The following is a 19,557-nucleotide window of genomic DNA, read 5'->3' on the forward strand; positions in this document are numbered from 1 at the left end:
TACTAGTTTCAGGTAAAGGTAATAGTTTTGAAAAAGAAATTTAGATGGTATTTGGTTTGATCATACATTTTAACTTGAGTATTCTTTTTTTCAAGTTATATAATGTTTCTAAAATTGTCTTTAACATTTGAGTTCAGCCAACCAACATCTTAAAATTAGATTTTAAAAGTTATTAATCATTGGACCTTTGATGGTGTCATCTGTATGACTAATTCATCTCCAGTTTATCAACACAACTGTAGGCACCAAGCAAGTACGAACACATGCAGGTTTGCAGCAAAACCTATCAGTATTGATCATTTTGCAATAATGAAACTTTTGCACAAGCAAACATAGTGAGGATGCAGCCTTCAGCACCTCATCTAGAGGCCTGCTACTCAAAATCATTATGATCTTTCTTGGCAGTTTGTCAGTGTCAGTTCCAGGAAATCAGGACAATATGACAAACATTATCAACCACATCTCATTTCAATCAAGATAATCAGTGAGCACGCCATGATCAGCCAATAAACGTCGCTTAGCTTACGATGCAAAAAGAAATCTACATAGCCAAGTCTTTCCTTTTTGAGAGTATATATACACAGCGTACAGCAGAGGGGGAATCAAGTACCTCTGGCCAAGCAACTGAAGTCTTGAGAAATCCAAGCAAACAGACAAAATGATGAAGACTATACTACTGCTCGCTTTCGCTGTATTCGTCTCCGGTGCTCATCTGAAAAATAATTTATTGGGAGAGATTTTTGATGAGCTGAACGCCACACCGAAAACACTCTTAGAGGTAAGATTTAACATTAGTATAGTAACTATAATAAGCCAAAACTGTCTATACTTTCAGATATTGAGCAGAGCATGATTGCAATATTTAATTGACCTGTTATTTCTAGGGAAAAGATATCTACCTGAGAGAACTGAAAACTGAGAGCTGTGAGGTGAGATGAATTTTCATTGCCTCACAATACTAGTATATTAACACAATTATCCAGCATATTTCTTTCATGATCAGAGCCTAATAAGCTTTTTTTTTATGGAATTTTGCTAGTCTCTTATGTGGTAACATTTATGAGGCTGAAGCATTATAATTTATTCATTTCATTTATAATGCTAACAATTGAATTCAAAGCATTTGAGGCCTGGCCTTACCTGTGATTTCAATATCTTTGCAGCATGAGTTTTTCTGCCAGGCTGAGCAAGAACTCAAGGAGGTTTCTAGACAAACTGAATTTGACCATTTCCATACTGACAAGAAACTAATGAGGAACTTACATACGTATAACAAGCGCAGTGGAGTAAGTTGAACTCTGTAACGTGATGTCTTCTCTGTACAATACCTTCATCCTACCAGAGTAGAATAACCATGACATTTACTGTCTTTCAGAAAACCTGCAAACCTGTTGAAGCTGAAGCTGAAGTTAAAATCCCCTTGCGTAAATTCTTGGAAATTCTCAAGAAATGTGTCAAGAAAACATACAGCCAAATCAACAAAAATTAATTTATAAAAGATCATATTTATTTGTTGTCTTTATTAACATATTAATTTGTTTACATTGACTGTAGTAGTATATAATTTTGTACCTGAAGAAAATTTGCAGAAATGTTTTTTTTTGTTTTTTTTTTATTCTTAAATATGGTCTTTTTTTCCTTTTTTTGTAAAGTACAGATTTTGTGCAGTATTTTTCAGTTCTGTCAGCATTTCGGTTTACAAATTTGATCTTTTTTACTTGCACTGAAACATCAATTTATAGAGCATTACAGAAGATTTTTTTTTTTCTTTTTTTTATTGTATCTTGATGTTTAGATTGTTGTTCATGCAGAATCTTGACTGAGGGATTAGGTAACCTCACAATATAATAAATACTAAAATATAAAAGCAAATATTTGATTTGTGTATTAGGTGTCTGTATTTTATTAAAGTAATTTTTGCACAAAATAATGAACTTTTATAATGCTTCTTTAAAAAGGTTCCATATAGAACCCTACGGTTCTTGACTGAAGTTAATGCCAAAAAGGTTTTATATAAAGGCCAATTCACACTGCACCGACAAACACAGACAATCACCAGATTACAGTATGTCACTTCTCAGATGTTCCAGGACCAGACAAGCGTTGATTGAACATGTTCAATCGGTGAAAACAAGCTCTGACAGACACAGACAGGGCTAACACACTGATCCAACAAAAGAAGTGTCTGTTGCCATCTGTTGGTGCAGTGTGAATTGGCCTTAAGGAGAAATGTCTTTTGTTTTTTTTTTTACAATTGCTAATATACTTTTGTTCAATCTGTAGTCACATTTTCAAAACTTTTAACACAATTAGCACAACATCCATCTTTTGTGACCATACCATTAACACAATTCATGTTGTTTTCACACAAAATGCAGTCAATTAACACGTTTCTAAAATTCTTACATTTTTTTTTTATACAAGCTTACCCAATACCAAAATCATGGATCTTTCTGATCTCAAATGCTTAAACACAGCATGGCAGAAATGAAGACCTAATGTTCCAATCTTTAAATATAGTACAAAGCCTCTACTTCTGCTACAACAGCAGCTCAAAAGTAAAAAATATATAAAACAAATACTGAAACAATTGATGAGCATTTTTAAGTAGCGGATTCCAATCTCAGTTGGAGGCATAGTCAGGTGGTGAAGTTCTTTTCATTACATGGAAATACAGTAAAAATGGGACTGTTTGAATTGGTTTTGTTCGGTGTGGATACAGAACAACTTCAAAGAGAGAGAAAAATAATGTCTGGGCAAGAGAGAAGAAGAGGTAAGGGAGAGGAGGAAGAATGCTGGATTGTGCATCTCTATGGTTTTCTACCTGACACATTTGGAACGCTACGAACGCTTATTTCTGCCATTAATAGAAAATAAAAAAGGTAACTTTTTATCTCACTTTATTCTCAATTCTTAGTTTATATCTCACGATTCTGAGGAAAAAAAGTCAGAACTGTGAGATGTAAACTCACAATTGCAAAAAAAAAAAAAAGTCTTCCATAGTAACCAAAGGCCATATTTGTTGGATTTGTTGTTGATCAATGGCAGAAATTTCATGATTTCATTTCTGTAAAAGCGTTATGTAAAGCTTTTACTACAACGATTCCACTACCACTGTTCCATATATGCAGAATATGTGGTCTGCGTAGGGCACCAACTAACAAGGGGACACCATCAACACCCCACCCCACCCCACCCCACCCCCAGTAAGCAATTTCAACCAAGGGGGCAAATGAAGTTCTGCATAGGGGACCCATTTGACCAGTCGCTGCCCTGAGCAATTCTGTTACTTTCTTCTTCTTTTTTTCTATTGTACATTCTATAAAGTAATGATTCATTCACTTTTAGATAGTGTGTTGCCAAGAATTCACACATTCAACACTCAACCAAAAATGTAGAGTGGCTTACATGTAAGCATTCTAATTTTACTGCAGTAAAAGGAAACTGAATTATAAAATCAATGGATTTCATATTTTTTGCAGGTAGAACTGAAACACGACAAGCGATGCAGTTTTCGTAATGCCCTCAACTGATAGTGTTTTGACAGTCATTGGGCTATGATTGACTTTATGTTCATGTTAGATAGAAAACTAGTGCTAATGTTTTGACAGAATGACTCGATTTTGAATCAGGTTTGCTGTGTTTTGATAGAGTTAGTGTATGTAAAAAAAAAAAAAAGTTTTTTAGCATTTTGAAATGTAGAGTTTGTATTTATTTAACAAAATTTGGTTTTGTGCAGAAACTTGACTGTTTGGATAATTGTGTGATGTAGGTGTGTTGCTGTGTTAAGAGTTTAGAAAAAGTACTTTATGTATTGGTAAACACTTGTTAGCAATTGTAAAAAAAAAAAAACTGTAAATGATTGCATAATACTTTCATGTTTAACAGTAATTTCATTTTTTGAAGTGATTAAGTATTTTACGAGCTGTTTAATCAGCAAATATAATTAAAATTAAAGGATCTATAAATGAAGTGCCTGAAAGAACCCTTAAAAGTTTTATGTAGTTTTATGTTCTTTTGAGTGTAAAAAACTGCTAAATTATTCAATGGAATCATTGTGACCACAGTTACGTTTATCATCTCCAGTCTTTATATTTAATGTACATGACCTCTACAAGACAAAAAAAAAGAAAAAAAAAAGGATTTTTTGGCTAGTTAACACACTGATTAATAATCATGCATGAAGCAATTAATCATTTATTTATTCATTCAATATATAATTTATGCTTGTTAAATATTTCATGATATGTTCACTGTTAATAAGGGATTAGTGTATTTTTTCTTGAGGGTGTTGTCTGTGTTCCACAGGGCATATATCATGTGAAATGGATCACAGAGTCTTTGATACACCTTGATCATATTCTAGTATTTAATAGTTTAATGGGACTGTTTTTTTTTCTCTCTCTCTCTCTCTCTCTCTCTCTCTCTCTCTCTCTCTTTCATCTACAGTTTCAATACTTATATAGAATAGAAAACAATGTGTGTTCCCTGGGAATCAAACCCATGACCTGGGTGTTACTAGTGCTATGCTCTACCAGTTGAGCTACTTTTAGGGAAAAAATTACTTTGAGGTCTTAGTGCCTTCAGAACACTTCAGAAATGCCCTTGCAACCAACACAACACCCTAACATTGTGGCACCAAATTTCTACATAGGCAAACACCTCACATTTTCTATTCTAGTGCAAATTGTCTTTGTGCTACTGTTTAATAGCACATATGCACCCTTGCTTTCACATGTGCTTATAGCAGTGAAATGTAGACCTGTGTCCCATAGAGGGGGCTCATGAGAACATGTGGAGTGATATATAACCACACTGCATGGGTGCATGTATTATTCAAAGGCAATTCAAGAGCCAAGTGTGCACACGTCCCACAATCCGGCACGCTTAAAGGGGCGTGAATGATCAGATACCTGTGCCTATCAGCCACAGGGTCAACTCTATTACAGTTTTGGTGTCACGTAGCCTGGGCTTACTCTGGGTTAAAAAAACGAGTGTCTTTGCACATACCAAAGTTTATGTTAAGTATAGCAAAGTATATGTTAAGTATATGAAATATAAGTATACAGTATGTTCCCCTGATTCCCCACCAGTACAGTCATACATTAAGTGATATAGGTTAGCAATAATTGTTACAATTGTAAACAAAAAGGATTTTCTTTTTGTCCCTTCTTGTCCTTCTCAGCTTACACAAGGACTCAAGGAATATTTTGTAGATTACTTCAGAATTAGCTATTTTATCTATTTTTGGTCTTCATTAAATTATATTAATATTGAAGTTTTAAAATCTCCCTTTGACTTGCATTGATATGTTCAGCATTAAAATTTGATAGGGATGATGCTAATATATATATCGAATTAAAATTTGTTCTTACATTGTTCTTTTTTTATTGTCCATTTTACCATTTCTGCAACCGTGTCAAACAATGGAACGGTTCACACCACAAGAGCTCAGGGTCATTTACGGTAATGATCTTTCGACGCTACATCCTCTGATATTTTTATCTAAAGCCAAACGTTCTTCATTCAAGCCTTTTCTGCTTCTTCCACGTTGCTTCTCTCTCCCTCTAAAGATGTAAAGTGCCACATTAAGAGCTGCAGATGACACGGTTATTTTAACAACAGTAGCAGAAACACGGTGAGCAGCAAAATAGATACTTTTGTTAAAATGCTGCAGAAAACAAGAATGCAGCAAATACAATTATTTTTATCTGTCATACAGATGATTCTGACCTTTTAACTAAACCAGGTTTGTGACAAGTTAACGTGTGGCGACTTTAGACTTTTTTTTTTTCTATACATTTAGCATTTTTAATCAGAACATTTCATAATAAACAATGTTACTTTGAAATTACTAGTTAAATTTCTACTCTCATTTGTCCTCATGATGAGAGTTTTGATTATTAGATTACGTTGATTGTTTTTGTAGTTTATTACTTTGTGCAAACTATAAAAATAGTCCATAGCCTACTTTTCTTAAGAGGTAAACCCTGCACCCCCAGTATGATTTCTCAGTCCCAGTGCCTTCTGTGTGCCATACAAGTAGGTGTCTAAATGTAAAAATAATAATAAATATAGCTGCGTGCAGCAATTATCGGGGTTCAAGCGTTTTAAGGCCTTTAAGCATGTGCATAAAAAGGTATTATGTTTTCTTTAACAATCCTGTAGCCTCCAAGATCAGAGATGCAAAAGACCATTTACAGCCAATACAGGCAATTTACTATGGAAATATATATTTTTTTAAGCTTTTTAAAAAATATAAGCCTAGTTCGCAAAAGTAGCCTATTACATACACTATATTGCCAAAAGTATTGGGACACCCCTCCAAATCATTGAATTCAGGTGTTCCAATCACTTCCATGGCCACAGGTGTATAAAATCAAGCACCTAGGCATGCAGACTGCTTCTACAAACATTTGTGAAAGAACGGGTCGCTCTCAGGAGCTCAGTGAAGTCAAGCGTGGTACCGTGATAGGTTACCACCTGTGCAATAAGTCCATTCGTGAAATTTTCTTACTACTAAATGTTCCACGGTCAACTGTTAGTGGTATCATAACAAAGTGGAAGCAATTGGGAACAACAGCAACTCAGCCGTGAAGTGGTAGGCCACGTAAAATCACAGAGTGGGGTCAGCGCATACTAAGGCGCACAGTGCGCAGAAGTCGCCAACTGTCTGCAGAGTCAATGGCTACAGACCTCCAAACTTTGTGTGGCCTTCAGATTAGCTCAAGAACAGTGCGTAGAGAGCTTCATGGAATGGGTTTCCATGGCCGAGCAGCTGCATCCAAGCCTTACATCACCAAGTGCAATGCAAAGCGTCGGATGCAGTGGTGTAAAGCACGCCGCCACTGGACTCTAGAGCAGTGGAGACGTGTTCTCTGGAGTGACGAATCACGCTTCTCTGTCTGGCAATCCGATGGACGAGTCTGGGTTTGGCGGTTGCCAGGAGAATGATACTTGCCTGACTGCATTGTGCCAAGTGTAAAGTTTGGTGGAGGGGGGATTATGGTGTGGGGTTGTTTTTCAGGAGATGGGCTTGGCCCCTTAGTTCCAGTGAAAGGAACTCTTAATGCTTCAGCATACCAAGACATTTTGGAAAATTTCATGCTCCCAACTTTGTGGGAACAGTTTGGGGATGGCCCCTTCCTGTTCCAACATGACTGAGCACCAGTGCACAAAGCAAGGTCCATAAAGACATGGATGAGCGAGTTTGGTGTGGAGGAACTTGACTGGCCTGCACAGAGTCCTGACCTCAACCCGATAGAACACCTTTGGGATGAATTAGAGCGGAGACTGCGAGCCAGGCCTTCTCACCAACATCACTGCCTGACCTCACAAATGCGCTTCTAGAAGAATGGTCAAAAATTCCCATAAACACTCTCCTAAACCTTGTGGAAAGCCTTCCCAGAAGAGTTGAGGCTGTTATAGCTGGGTGGGCCAACTCCATATTAAACCCTACGGATTTAGAATGGGATGTCATTAAAGTTCATGTGCATGTAAAGGCAGGCATCCCAAAACTTTTGGCAATATAGTGTATTTAATATTTAATAAACAATTTGATTGACTGCAGTGGTTCTTGGTGCAAATTTGTTCAGTATGAGGAGATCTAACAAATGATATGAATATTGTATGTATGTGTAAAACACCACGTGTTTACAGAGGCGTAAAACTCGTTAGTGCCACCTAGTGACTAATTTCTTTCAAAATTCTACCTCTAGGGCCATGAGTCAAACATGCCCACTGGGTTTCAATCCGATTGGCCTGCATTATCCTTGTCTAATAGGTGCTCAAATTTTATTGGCCGATGGCAGCCATGTTTTTTGAGATATGCCACTGTCCTCATAGACAATCATGGCTCCTTGGACAAAGACACTGCATGCCAATTTTCAAGTCAGTCGGTTGGGTGGTTAAAACATTTTCATGTTTTTTTTGTTTTGTTTTGTTTTGTTTTTTTTACTGCCACCAAGTGACCAATTTGCAATGATTTTTTTGATCATGTGACCAAAGATTGAGCCCGTATGGAGTTTGGTGAAAATATCTTATTCCGTTCAAGTGTTATAGCCATTTTAGTAAAAGTGGCCCCTCCCACTTCAAATGTTTTGGCGGCTCTTAGATACCATAAATCAAAATTTCAACTTACTAGCCCTCAACGTTTTTTGTTCTTGCTTGCACCTTTTATTTGTTTTAGTTTGTAAGCCTGTTCTGCCCTAGTAACCTATTAAAGAAAGTGAGTTGATTATTAGGCTATACACAGCTGACAGAAAACTTCTGACAGATTTTCGTAAGAACAGCACAATTTAAGGTGGCTCTTTAAAAAAAAAAAAAAAGAAGCCTGATCTCATGACATAAGAGGCCTTAACCATGTCTTGAACTTTGAGAGGAACCAATTTTTTTTTATATATATAAAGCATAAAGAAACAGAAGAGTGATTGCGCAACACACTCCTCACGAGCAGCGGAACTTTTATTATGTCACAGTCGCCGGTGCCGCTTCCGCTTTTCCGATCATGAGTATGAGGTGACGCAGCTCTGTTTATCATATTAGATACATTTGAGTGTGTTGAAAATGATGTTATAACGTTACTCTGTGCGTTCACTCGGCGGCTGCTGTGAGACACTTGCAGTAAGCTAGATCGATTTTAGAATATCATGTTAAATGCTGGATGGCTTGTGTTGATAAATGGCACGCAATTCATTTTAAAACGTATTGTATGATGGAGAAAATGCTGTATTACTTGTTACTAAAAATAAAGCTGCATCTGATTATGCTATGTTAGCTACTTGACAAAATAGTGTTTTTCTCTGAGGCATGGTAAAGCATGGTACTCGCAAAAAATCAAGAAAAATAGATTTAAACAATAAGACTAAACGTGTTGAGCTATATAACAACAATTAGTTTTCTGTCTATAAATATATCAAAACAGTTGTTCCCTTGTCTATTACAATGTGTAATATATTAAAGCGTCTTTGGTGTTTCCATGGTTTTTACAAAATAAAACCGGAAACTGAGGATAACGCGGGTATGACGCAATTGACAGGAGACTCCTCACAAGTCCCGGAGCCTTGGTTAAAATTGCAATTTTCTCAAGATTTACAAATAGTTGGAAACATTTGGGATATTGTAAGTACTCAAGTGAACAAAATATATAACACTGGCCTAGTGGTTTTTGGATATTTTACTGCAGAAATCTTACATATTGCACCTTTAAGGAAAAAAAATAACTATGAAGATCTACCCCTAAACCTAACAGTGTAAGCAGATTGTAGCCTACAAATTCATACGAAATAGCCACCAATTCGCCAAAACGTAAAATAGTTAGGAATTGTCATGAGAGTAAGCTTGACATTGAAGTAGGCTACAAAGAGATTCTAACACAAGTGAATCCGTTGAAGACGCGCCCAAAATTCACCTCTGAAGGACAGCCTCAAGTTTCCCGGTAACAGTATCCACTTGGATAACCCCTTGAGTTATCGCTTTGAGACACCGCAGGCAAATGCCTAAGGTGGCTTGGCGTGTGATGATGATAGGAACGGACTAATAAAGCACACCGTGTTCGCTCTCTTCCTCCGCATTGGCTACATTCTCATGTGTTGCTGCTGGCGCTGTATGAATAATTAAAGCGCCGGTGTCTTAACTCTGCCATTCTGGTACGCAGACTCGGAGTGTCGGCGCAAGAACAACCGCTTGTCCCGCAGTGGGAGAGGGGGTTCGCCACATCCTCCAAGAGACTGTCGAGGGTTGAATGGCCTCCACCCTCATTCTGTCAGATCTTCTTTGCTCTGAAATAAAAACATGAATTCACTTTCTCTCTCCCTCTCTCTCTCTCTCTCTCTCTCTCAGACACGCATGTCTCTAGCAACCTCAAATTCTGTACTATAAAAAATAAACGTAGGCCTTTGAATAGCCATTTTAGAGTTTGAACATTAAGGAGGTTTTTTTTTTTTTTTGTTGAATTTAAAAATAATCTAAATGATTCCTTCTAAAATTTTGAACAAATTATCAATCACCCTCCAGTTACTAAGACGTTATTCCAATCTACTTAGAGTTCCTATGAGGATTTCAACGTTCACGATTTCAAAAGAAGTGTGTCCAGTTGATTATTAGGTATGAGTATTCCATGGGTTCCAAATTATTCCAAATTACATCCCTTTAGAATTTTTGATTCTGGAAAAGATGAAGAAAACTCAAATAGCCTTAACTGAAGCAACTTTGAACATTACCCTGCAGCGCGCCATAGGCTGTTCCTTATGACACATGAGTTACTGACCATAGGCCTCTACCTTTCAGCGGATCATCTATAATTCAGTCCCCACCACTGGCCACATGCCACTGCTCTGTGCTCAACTTAGATTGGTTTACACCATTGTTTGAGGTTTATGATATTAAAAAAGTATTACTGCTCTTAATTATTCATGATAGCCTTCTCCAATGAGTTTAACCCTCCTTCATAATCCCATTAGTTTAACTATAAATTTGGACTGATGATCCTTCTTGGCTTTTAGGAAAGATTATAATTTAGGCTGGGGGGAAAATACAGTGTTTTTAGTAGCCTATAATGTTGTTACTCTATACGTATCTTAAGCCTTTTAACATTTCTTTAGAGAACAACTTTGTTTTTGTTTTTTTTTTGTTTTTTTTTTTGTTTTTTTCAATAGGATTTAGCTAATATTATGCTTAAAAGGTAATATTTAATACATGCTAAAACGAATTTGTGCACCATGTCATGCAATTACCCAGTATTGCAAATGAAAGAAAAAGAATAACCCACACTGACCTTTACCCGTTTTTTATCAAAAAAGAGGAAAATAACTAAAACGTATATATGAAATACAACACCATGCACAACTATTTTACATTTTGTGTAATGTAAAAAACGAAATGATAATAATTACTTCTGAACAGTTCGGCTCTAAAACTTAAAATTAAAACTAACTCTTAATTTACTCAAACAAATTAATTAACGGAAACTTTGTTACAAATTTATCAACCTTTTTACTTTTAATTGAATACAAACACTTAAATAATAATTGTATAACTTTCTCAAGATTATATCTGTCTAGTTATCATCATCATCATCATTTTGTATACAGCATCTACAACAACAGAACTTCACAATACTTCTTGAAACATGAGAGTGAACTGCAGACACAAAACGACTCGAATGATCATCGTCTTACCTGAACAGCGTCTCTTCCTTCTTCCCTTGAGCCTGTAAGAAGCGTTTCCTGACTAACAACTCTCCCTTCAGCTCTCTGCCTGTTTTATACCAATATACAATTAATATTGCATCGCCATTACTTAATAATTTCAAATCCCTCTGCACAAAGCCGTGACAGACATTTATTATTCAGCGGTGTCTGCTTAAAGTTGCCAACTAGAATTAGAAAAGAGGAAAATAGACTTAAAGTTGGCTGGAATTTTTTGCTCTCTCTATTAATATTCTTTAAATTAGGTGGTGATTAGTCTATATTAGTTCATTAATGTTTAATCACAATTGAACCAAAGCTTATTAATAAAACAACACAAGACTTTAAAAAATTAATGATATTACAATGATTTTGACGCGAGTTGCTTTCGCTGTATGTAGTTGATGTAAGATGAAAATGGTGCAATCCAAGTGCGTATATATTTTAACAAAAAAATAAAAGATTATTTTTTGAGATTTCTTTTCTCCTATATTGACGTGATATGAAACCAGACACGCTGTCCTTTTTGTTTTTTTTTGTGTGTAATTAAAATAATAAAAAATAAAACTCCCACAGAGGTTTTGAAAAAAAAATCAACAATTTATTAAATAACATTCAAAGTCACACATTTTTGTAAAGTGAAGTTTAAAGTGAGAGTCATTGCAGTGGCTAAATTAATGCAAATCAAATAGCAGCATTCTTTACACCATCAGTTTTTGCATATTAGGATCACTTCAACTGATGATCGAAAAAATATAAAATATATTTCGTGACAGTTTGTGAGAACATGTGATTTCCACCATGTATGCAGTCACATCTGACAAGACATTCAAACGAATATTACAAACGCTAGTACACAAATTTCAAAGGACATCTCATGTGATACTGTAGTAACTTAAGGTAGACCTTGTGCGCAAATTGTATAGTAATATAAATAAGTCTTTAAATACCAAAAACACACGTACACACTTCAAAATATAATTTCACGTGTGATAATACTGAAACAAAGTTTTTTAGTAGCCGTTCAGTTAATCTCCTGGAAAACGTATTCAAAGATTGATTATTTCAAATTAAAGCTTTTAAGGATTCAACAGTATTGCTTTGTAGTGCTAAATTAATATTTATTTTTACTAAAAGAATAAATAATTTACATTACGATGTCCATGTTACACAGTGCATGTTGCTGTAATTAATTCATAGCGATAGCTTCATAAAATAATTACACATTAAGTGCTGCATGTTTTTCATTAGTGTTACATGCTAGTATAAATTCAACGTAACATGAACTCTGTAATGTAAACTGTGACCAAAGATTAATCAATATATTTTCAAGTTTGTTTAAAATTGTAGGTCACAGTGTGCGAATTATTTAATGGCATTCGTTGAGTTGATTGGGGGTTGAGAAATTTCTGTCACTAACTTTCGTGTTGAGGTTTCTAGACCTCGCACAAATCAAAATGCCTTTTGGCGCCACTACCACAGTTAGTTAACCGTCAGCTACATTTAAGACGTTTAAAACAAAACAGTAATGTTCAGTTTAGCTAGGCTATATGTCAATTCGTCGACGTGTGTCCGATACTAATCTTAACAGAAACTGCTCGAGCAACTAGTGATGCTATGGTTACCTCAGGCACACGCGACTTGAACGACTAAATGTAACTTTCGAGGTTATACTGAAACGTAAAAATACATACGTATAAGATCCTTTACACAGAGAGCTTTTGTTTTGACTTCTTTGTGAGGGGGGAGTCAAGCCTTTATTAGGGGTACAGACCCCCTGGAATAATTCGCACACTGGTTACATCAATTGGAGGCAATATGAAATGTCTTTATAGTCTTATAATAAATAAAAGAAGATATTTAGATCCCTGTGGTGTTCCTAAAATGTCTCCTTTGCTCTAACAGCACTAGTGCACTGCTGAATATTTCATCCGTTTCTGTTTTTGCCGTTGATTGCAGAACCAAACCCGAACCACGTTCTTCTTTAGATCCAACTTCTCCGCGATTGCCGCGATTTTCTCTGACGACGGTCGCGGCTGGATGGCGAAATACGCCTCGAGCGATCGCTTCTCCGGAGCCGCGATGGACGTTCGCTTTCGTTTCCTCTCGTTCCCGTTAAAAAGGTCTGGTTTCCCGTTTTTCTCCCGGTAAGCCGCTTCAGCCTCCTCCAGCCAGGCTTGGAGGACGGGTTTGAGGGCGATCATGTTATTGTGGGAAAGGGTTAGGGACTCGAACCTGCAGATAGTGCTTTGGCTCAGCGAGCCGACCCCCGGTATCTTCAGGTTGGCGAGGGCAGAGCCCACATCCGCCTGGGTCACACCGAGCTTTATCCTCCGCTGCTTGAACCTCTCTGCAAACGCCTCCAGCTCTCTGGGATCGGACTCCACGTCGTTGACGCACGCCATCCCGTTGTGGACCGACAGGGTGTGCGGGTGGCCCATGGCCATGGCTTGGTGTAAGTGACCCATTTGCAGATGGTGCTGGTGGGCTTGAGTGGTCATCACCGACGGATCTGGCGGCGCACCCATGCCGCTGACCGATAAACTCGAGGAAATGTGGTCGAGAAGATCCCCCTCCAGGGTCTGGTGGCTGAGGTGGTGGTGATGGTGCGAGGGGAGGTTGGATGACGGGTGGGATATGGGCACTGTGGACGAAGAAGAGGTGCAGGGCACGCTGCTCATGGTATGGTAGGTGACGTCCGTCTTGAAAGGGTGACTCTTGCCGTGAGACACAAGGTCAGCCGCCGCCAGAGCTTCAGCGCGGGCCAGCAGACTCTCATCAAAGCCGCTGAATATATTGCCCTGGAGCTGCAGGCAAGAGCGCGCATATGGAAGTCAGTGGGGAATTGTGTCAACTCTGGATTAAAGAACATTCCCAAGCACCCTCCTCAAAGCACAGGTCATAAAAATTAATATGAAAGCAGCAGCTTTGCTTGGATAGGCATGTGGGTGAGAGAGAGAGAGTCAAAGGAAAGAAAGGAGAGGCTGGGGAGGGAGGGATAGAAGCTGGAGCAACTCAAAACATTTCAAAGTGACAGAATGGAGACAATACGTGGAGTTTAGCGTGAGACGTACCTGCGGGGCAGGTAGGCACACCCGCCGCATGCCCTCGGAGCTCGGGTGCAGCGCAGGGTGCATGGAGAAGTGCTGCTTGCCGTTCATGGCCATCATCTTCGTTGCGCACCTTGCAGGTGAGTGGACCTGACATGGAGGCGAAGCTGTGCTCTGGCTCGACGCTCCTCGTGTGTGCTGTTTCCATTGGCAGCGCCTCCCGGGCTCTCCCCCCACCTCCAACCTCACACCGCCCTCCCGCCTCCACCTGTTCCTGTATTCAACTTACAAGATGCGAGTCGGGAAAGCGTAAGCTTCTGTACCACATGAGAAATGTTAGCCAGTATTTCAAAATTTGAACTCATCAGCGAAGTTTTTTTTTTAATCATATATGATACTACATAACTATTAATAATAATAAAAAAAATATACATTTTTTATTTTATTTTATTTATTGTTGATTTGATTTTTTCTTATTTATTTAACATGAAATAATATATTGTAATTTATTTTAATTGAATGTTAATTTACATTATTTAAAACGTAAATGGAATTAATAAAAAGTATTTTATTTTCATTTCGAAAAACAGTTTTTAAAGTGTTCAAAAATCATTAACAATGTTAAATGCGTTATATATGTTATTAATTTATTTTATTTTTTTTCTAAATTCTAAAATGGAAAACCAGATGTAGACGATTTGTTCTTAAACTTCTATAAATTGTATTGTTACACGAAAGCGCTCTTACATAATAAATAATAATTAGGTAATTCTTGGTTTTATATTGTCAATATTATATCTCCTGAACTTAATAATCTCACAGTACATCAAATGTAATGCGTAACCAAAGAATATTTTTGTCCATTTTAATACGCAGGAACTCCAATAATTTATAGCTTACATTATTTCCATTTATAATGTCATTAGAAACAGGCCTATGTTGTGTAAAATGTTTAGCGCATTAGTAATACAAAATTACAAAATAAAAGTTCAAAATATTTTTTTTTTCTTTAAAAATTGTATATACTTAAAGATCATCTCAGTGGCAAATATGATCACATTAACTTGGAAGGAAAGTTGAGGCTCGCAGTCGTTGGCACGAACTTTCACCTTGGCTGACCCCAAAACTTCATTGGCTGTGGAGTCTGACAGAGCTGCTCTCACCTGCCCTGTCAAGCGCTTGAGCAATAAGAGACACAAAAACACTTTAACAGCTCTATTATGGAGATTCATGAAGCTAGCTGTTGTCCTTTGGTTGATACCAAATGATTTACAAACTCTATATTAGAAGAAATATAATACAAAAAAAAAAAGGACTAGCAAAACAAACAAACAAAAGATTCATTTTTTAAAAAGTGTGATGAAATAATTTTATATGAGCACCACTGAATTCCCTAGCAAAATCCACCAGCTCGAATTGGTTTGGTGAATAAATGAATGGCATTGCAGTTGGCCACTGGAAGTAAACACCTGTTCTTCCTCAGTGGCTGGTTGACGTGGTGACTCTGCCGGTGGCTGCAGAAAGAGAAGCCAGGCAGTGCAGTGACACAAATGCACCATCCGATCCCATCCACCTCTCCTGTTCCCCCAGACGCTCAATTATTTATCTGCTATGTGGCGGGCATCCATTACCTCTCTGGCATTTTCTCGTTCATTACGCAGATTAACAGTGCATACTTTTTTTAAAAGTCTTGGCAAAATTGTGAACAGTCTTCTTGTGCCAACTGTGTCATGATATTCCCTAATCTTGCTTATGATACCTTTTATGATAAAGTCATGTCCCTATCCTTGCAAGATAAAGTTTCAAGTCATGAATATTTTACAAGCATAACCTAAAAATGCCCCATTCATAGACCATCGGTTCATCTTGATTTACATGAACAGTTACTTTTCCGTAGTGTAATCTTGAATTGAGCGTCAAAATAAATTGTAGGCTATGTATTGTTTAATCTGCCATGTGGCACTTTTTTATTTGTGGTCAAAAGCTTCTTTGAGACTCTAAATGTTAAAAACTACATACATTTTAACCCTGTTGCTTTTTCAGGGCACTTGAGATTTGCCTTTCTGAAGTAATGGCTAATTATGTGTTTTATTACTTGTCAAAATAGGCTACCTTTGTAAAATATGGTATAGTATTAATAATCTGTATATTCAACCCGATCTCACGGCAATTCGGACGTATTTTACGAGGTGGTTAATTCATGCGATCTCACTCGTACGAATTCGTACGTTTTTTTGCTAAATCGTACCTATTTTATGAGTTGCCAAATTCATATGAATTCGTACGAATGACCTACCCCTAACCCCGCCCCTAAAATTACCCGTCAGTGGGGTTTAGACAAATCGTACGAATTCGTACGAATTAGCAACCTCGTAAAATACGTACGAATTGGTCGTGAGATAGCGATATACTTGAAGAAAAAACTAAGTAGTTTGGCATAATTTTTATTATTTCTTCACGCTAACCGAAAGCCTAGCTACTTTTCTCTGCGTACAAATGACGTGACATGCATGCTTGAATGACGTAGACTTGTATTCAATTTCCCGCGAAAACCGTCCTAACATCTCTAAAATACGTGTATTAAGGTAAGATATGGGTTGGAAAATGGATTTTTCTTTGTACTGTCTCATTAACATTTTTGTTATTTTTAGCCAAAATTTGATATAGCCTACATACAGCTTTATAAAGCTTTTAACCAACATGCAGGAAGCCATTTTGTTTGTAAAACAATAAACGAGGTAATTATATAACAGAGAGGATCATATGTCTGAAGCTTTGTGTGATACTGGGTTAGGGTTAGACAACAAGAAGTAAATATTGAGTAACTAACATTTTAGACAGAGATATATTGTCTGTTTTTGCTCCGCCAAAAAAAATAGTTTTTAACAAAGCCACAGAATATCAGTTGAAAAACAGAGTAAGGCAGTAATGGTGTTTTGTTTCTGAAAGATTCAGTGTTTTTGAACAAAGTAAATGATTCAAAAACTCATTCAGACTTGAATTGAATTAGCTTTTGCGAACGAATCGATTAGTGAATTATTAAAATGTCTCAAAGAAGTCACTTGCCACCACCTACTGGCGTGACGATGTAACCTGCAGAAAGCATCGCGCAAACACGAACAAGCAGAATGAACAAACAGTGAAATGTCCCAGCACTCTTGAAAAGCTGCTCGACCAATCAGATCGACCAATGTAGCGCCCACGCTATTCTCACTTTTAACTAGTTGCTTATTGGCTGTTTATTAGTAGCCTACTTACATAGCACATATTAATGCCTTATTCTACATCCCTAAATCCTACCCCATACCTAAACTTTAACTCTACAACAACTACTTTACTAACTATTAATAAGCACTAATATGTGTTCCCCATACTAAAGTGTTACCAAATACTAGGCTACTATTCATTGTTAGTTCATGTTTGCTCAAGTCCATGAAAGGATATTTTTCATTGTTAGTAATGTTAACAAATGGAACCTTATTGTAAAGTGTTTCCATTATTTATTTATTTTTAATGGATGATTACACCATTTCACATTTGACATAATTAAAAAAACCTTTTTAATAAACATATGTAAACATATAATAAACATATGAAAACAAAAATTACAGGTGCACGTTTTATGTTTTTGTTTTTTCTATTTTATCATCCCAGACATCCATATTTGACATTACCCTATAATATTTGAGTTTTGTTATTACTGGTGAATAAGTACAGTGAAAACTTCAAATAAAAGGAAATAAGAAAATAATAACAGTAAAATGTCTTCTTTTTTTTGTTTTAACGTTACTTATTTGATGGTTAAATTAACTAAAAGTAGTAAAATGGGTCTACTTGTTTTTTCATCCTCACTGATCCTAATGTTTTTAGTTGGGTTATTATTTGTGAATGTAACTTACAGTGCAAACTAAGTCATTTTTAAAAGCAGAAACAAAAGCTTCTGAACTGAAAGGAACATCCAAGTCATGATAATGTGTGGGTACCGCAGACAAACCAAACAAACACATGTTAAATGAACCAAACAGACATGTTAAATGGTGACTATGTGTCACTGGGCCTTGACAGCCAAACCACCTGACTGATGCTTCTGTATCATCAGGTCTCACATTGCATGCATGGAAAGATCAACCTCACCGTGACTTCACAAGTCTCTAACTCTGATAGCCGTGCATCTGCCCACATCATCTCAAAGCCTCCCATTGTCATCTAAAAAAAAAAAATAGATTCATTATTTAATGCTTGCGATGGTATTTGCGGGCTTGTCATCAGCCGGCAACAACATGGCAGTGATTTCAGGTGACATGTTTTATTGATTCGGTTTTGGTGAGATGTGACAGGAGTTTGCTCTTCTGCAGGCATTATAGCTCTGATCTGCGGAATGACCTCGCCGTTGTCATCGGTATGTTTGCTCCATCCATTTCCATTCGTATCCAGGCTCTAAGCGAGCTCTGAGTGCTTGTCGCTCCAGCAGCAAGGGATGAGAGAATGACGAGCGGGTAAAGCTGGTGGTTGACGTGCCGTCCCACGGGGCAATCAACACTGCTTGCATTAAATCAAATAGACTCTGAGTGTTTTTCACTTGGCTTCCCAAAGTAAGGGATGGCTGTGCATTATTCACGAGCATTTGAATATGTCAAAGCCACTGAAGCCTAATTAACTCTTACACTGTGTCAAAAGTTTGGGTAAGATGGGCGGGATATGTCGCACAAATACAAGGCCTCACCACAAAACTCAAGGTTATGAGCGGCAGCCAGGCGGCAGCTGAATAAAAACATCTTTCAAATATTTAGAATGCAGAATTGTTGAATGTGCAGAATGTTCCTTTATTTATACCATTCTTATTGAGTTGGGGCTCCAACAACATTTTTAACAACCCTATCATTTGATTTTAGTTAAGGGTTATGGCTATGTTTTTGTTGTTGTTTTACATTAAGCAAAAGATCCTGTAACGTCCTATTCGGCTATAATGAACATATGTTACATGCATTATGATTCCCAGAGAACTCAATACATTGTTATGTATGTGTCCAGTATCCAGTGGAAAATCTACAGAACAGAGTATTGAAATGTGTAATTAGCTACAGTATTCTCCATCAATATTGGTACCCTTGGTGAACATGAGCAAAACTGACTGAGAATTTACTTTTGAAAATTTCTCTTAAACTTATTATCTTATGGCCATTTCATGATTTGTGCAGCTCAACAACCTTTTGTCACACATCATTACTGTATTCTCAGGTCTTTCCCACAGTGATGGATGACTATAGGAATTTGGCCTGTGTCACTTCATATGAATGGATGCAGAAAAGACTGTCAAGGAA

At 37.1% G+C, this 19,557-nt stretch overlaps 2 protein-coding genes and 1 long non-coding RNA gene across 3 annotated transcripts in view; 1 reads left to right on the forward strand and 2 right to left on the reverse strand.

Annotated features, from left to right (window-relative positions):
* The window catches only part of LOC127504128 (uncharacterized), a 366,868-nt gene that overhangs the window by 168,948 nt on the left and 178,363 nt on the right, over positions 1–19,557 (reverse strand). The gene's annotated exons all lie outside the window — the stretch shown is intronic.
* Positions 578–1,872, forward strand: il13 (interleukin 13). The gene is made up of 4 exons (XM_051878565.1): positions 578–778; positions 885–929; positions 1,164–1,286; positions 1,376–1,872. Exons 1-4 carry the CDS (start codon positions 659–661, stop codon positions 1,487–1,489), a joined length of 402 nt encoding a protein of 133 aa, XP_051734525.1. The 5' UTR covers positions 578–658; the 3' UTR covers positions 1,490–1,872.
* On the reverse strand, positions 12,751–14,463 carry pou4f3 (POU class 4 homeobox 3). Its single transcript, XM_051878544.1, has 2 exons — positions 14,261–14,463; positions 12,751–13,993 (listed from the first exon to the last, which is right to left on the reverse strand). The coding sequence occupies exons 1-2, from the start codon at positions 14,354–14,356 to the stop codon at positions 13,094–13,096; spliced, it is 996 nt and encodes a 331-aa protein (XP_051734504.1). The 5' UTR covers positions 14,357–14,463; the 3' UTR covers positions 12,751–13,093.

The sequence above is a fragment of the Ctenopharyngodon idella genome, chromosome 21, assembly GCF_019924925.1.
Source record: "Ctenopharyngodon idella isolate HZGC_01 chromosome 21, HZGC01, whole genome shotgun sequence".
Lineage (NCBI taxonomy): Eukaryota > Metazoa > Chordata > Actinopteri > Cypriniformes > Xenocyprididae > Ctenopharyngodon > Ctenopharyngodon idella.

Coding starts and splice junctions, on each gene's coding strand:
- il13 (XM_051878565.1), top strand. CDS start 659: ATGATGAAGACTATACTACTGCTCGCTTTCGCTGTATTCGTCTCCGGT. Junction 779..884: donor CACCGAAAACACTCTTAGAG/GTAAGATTTAAC, acceptor TGTTATTTCTAG/GGAAAAGATATCTACCTGAG. Junction 1,287..1,375: donor CGTATAACAAGCGCAGTGGA/GTAAGTTGAACT, acceptor ACTGTCTTTCAG/AAAACCTGCAAACCTGTTGA.
- pou4f3 (XM_051878544.1), bottom strand. CDS start 14,356: ATGATGGCCATGAACGGCAAGCAGCACTTCTCCATGCACCCTGCGCTG. Junction 13,994..14,260: donor TGTGCCTACCTGCCCCGCAG/GTACGTCTCACG, acceptor TCTTGCCTGCAG/CTCCAGGGCAATATATTCAG.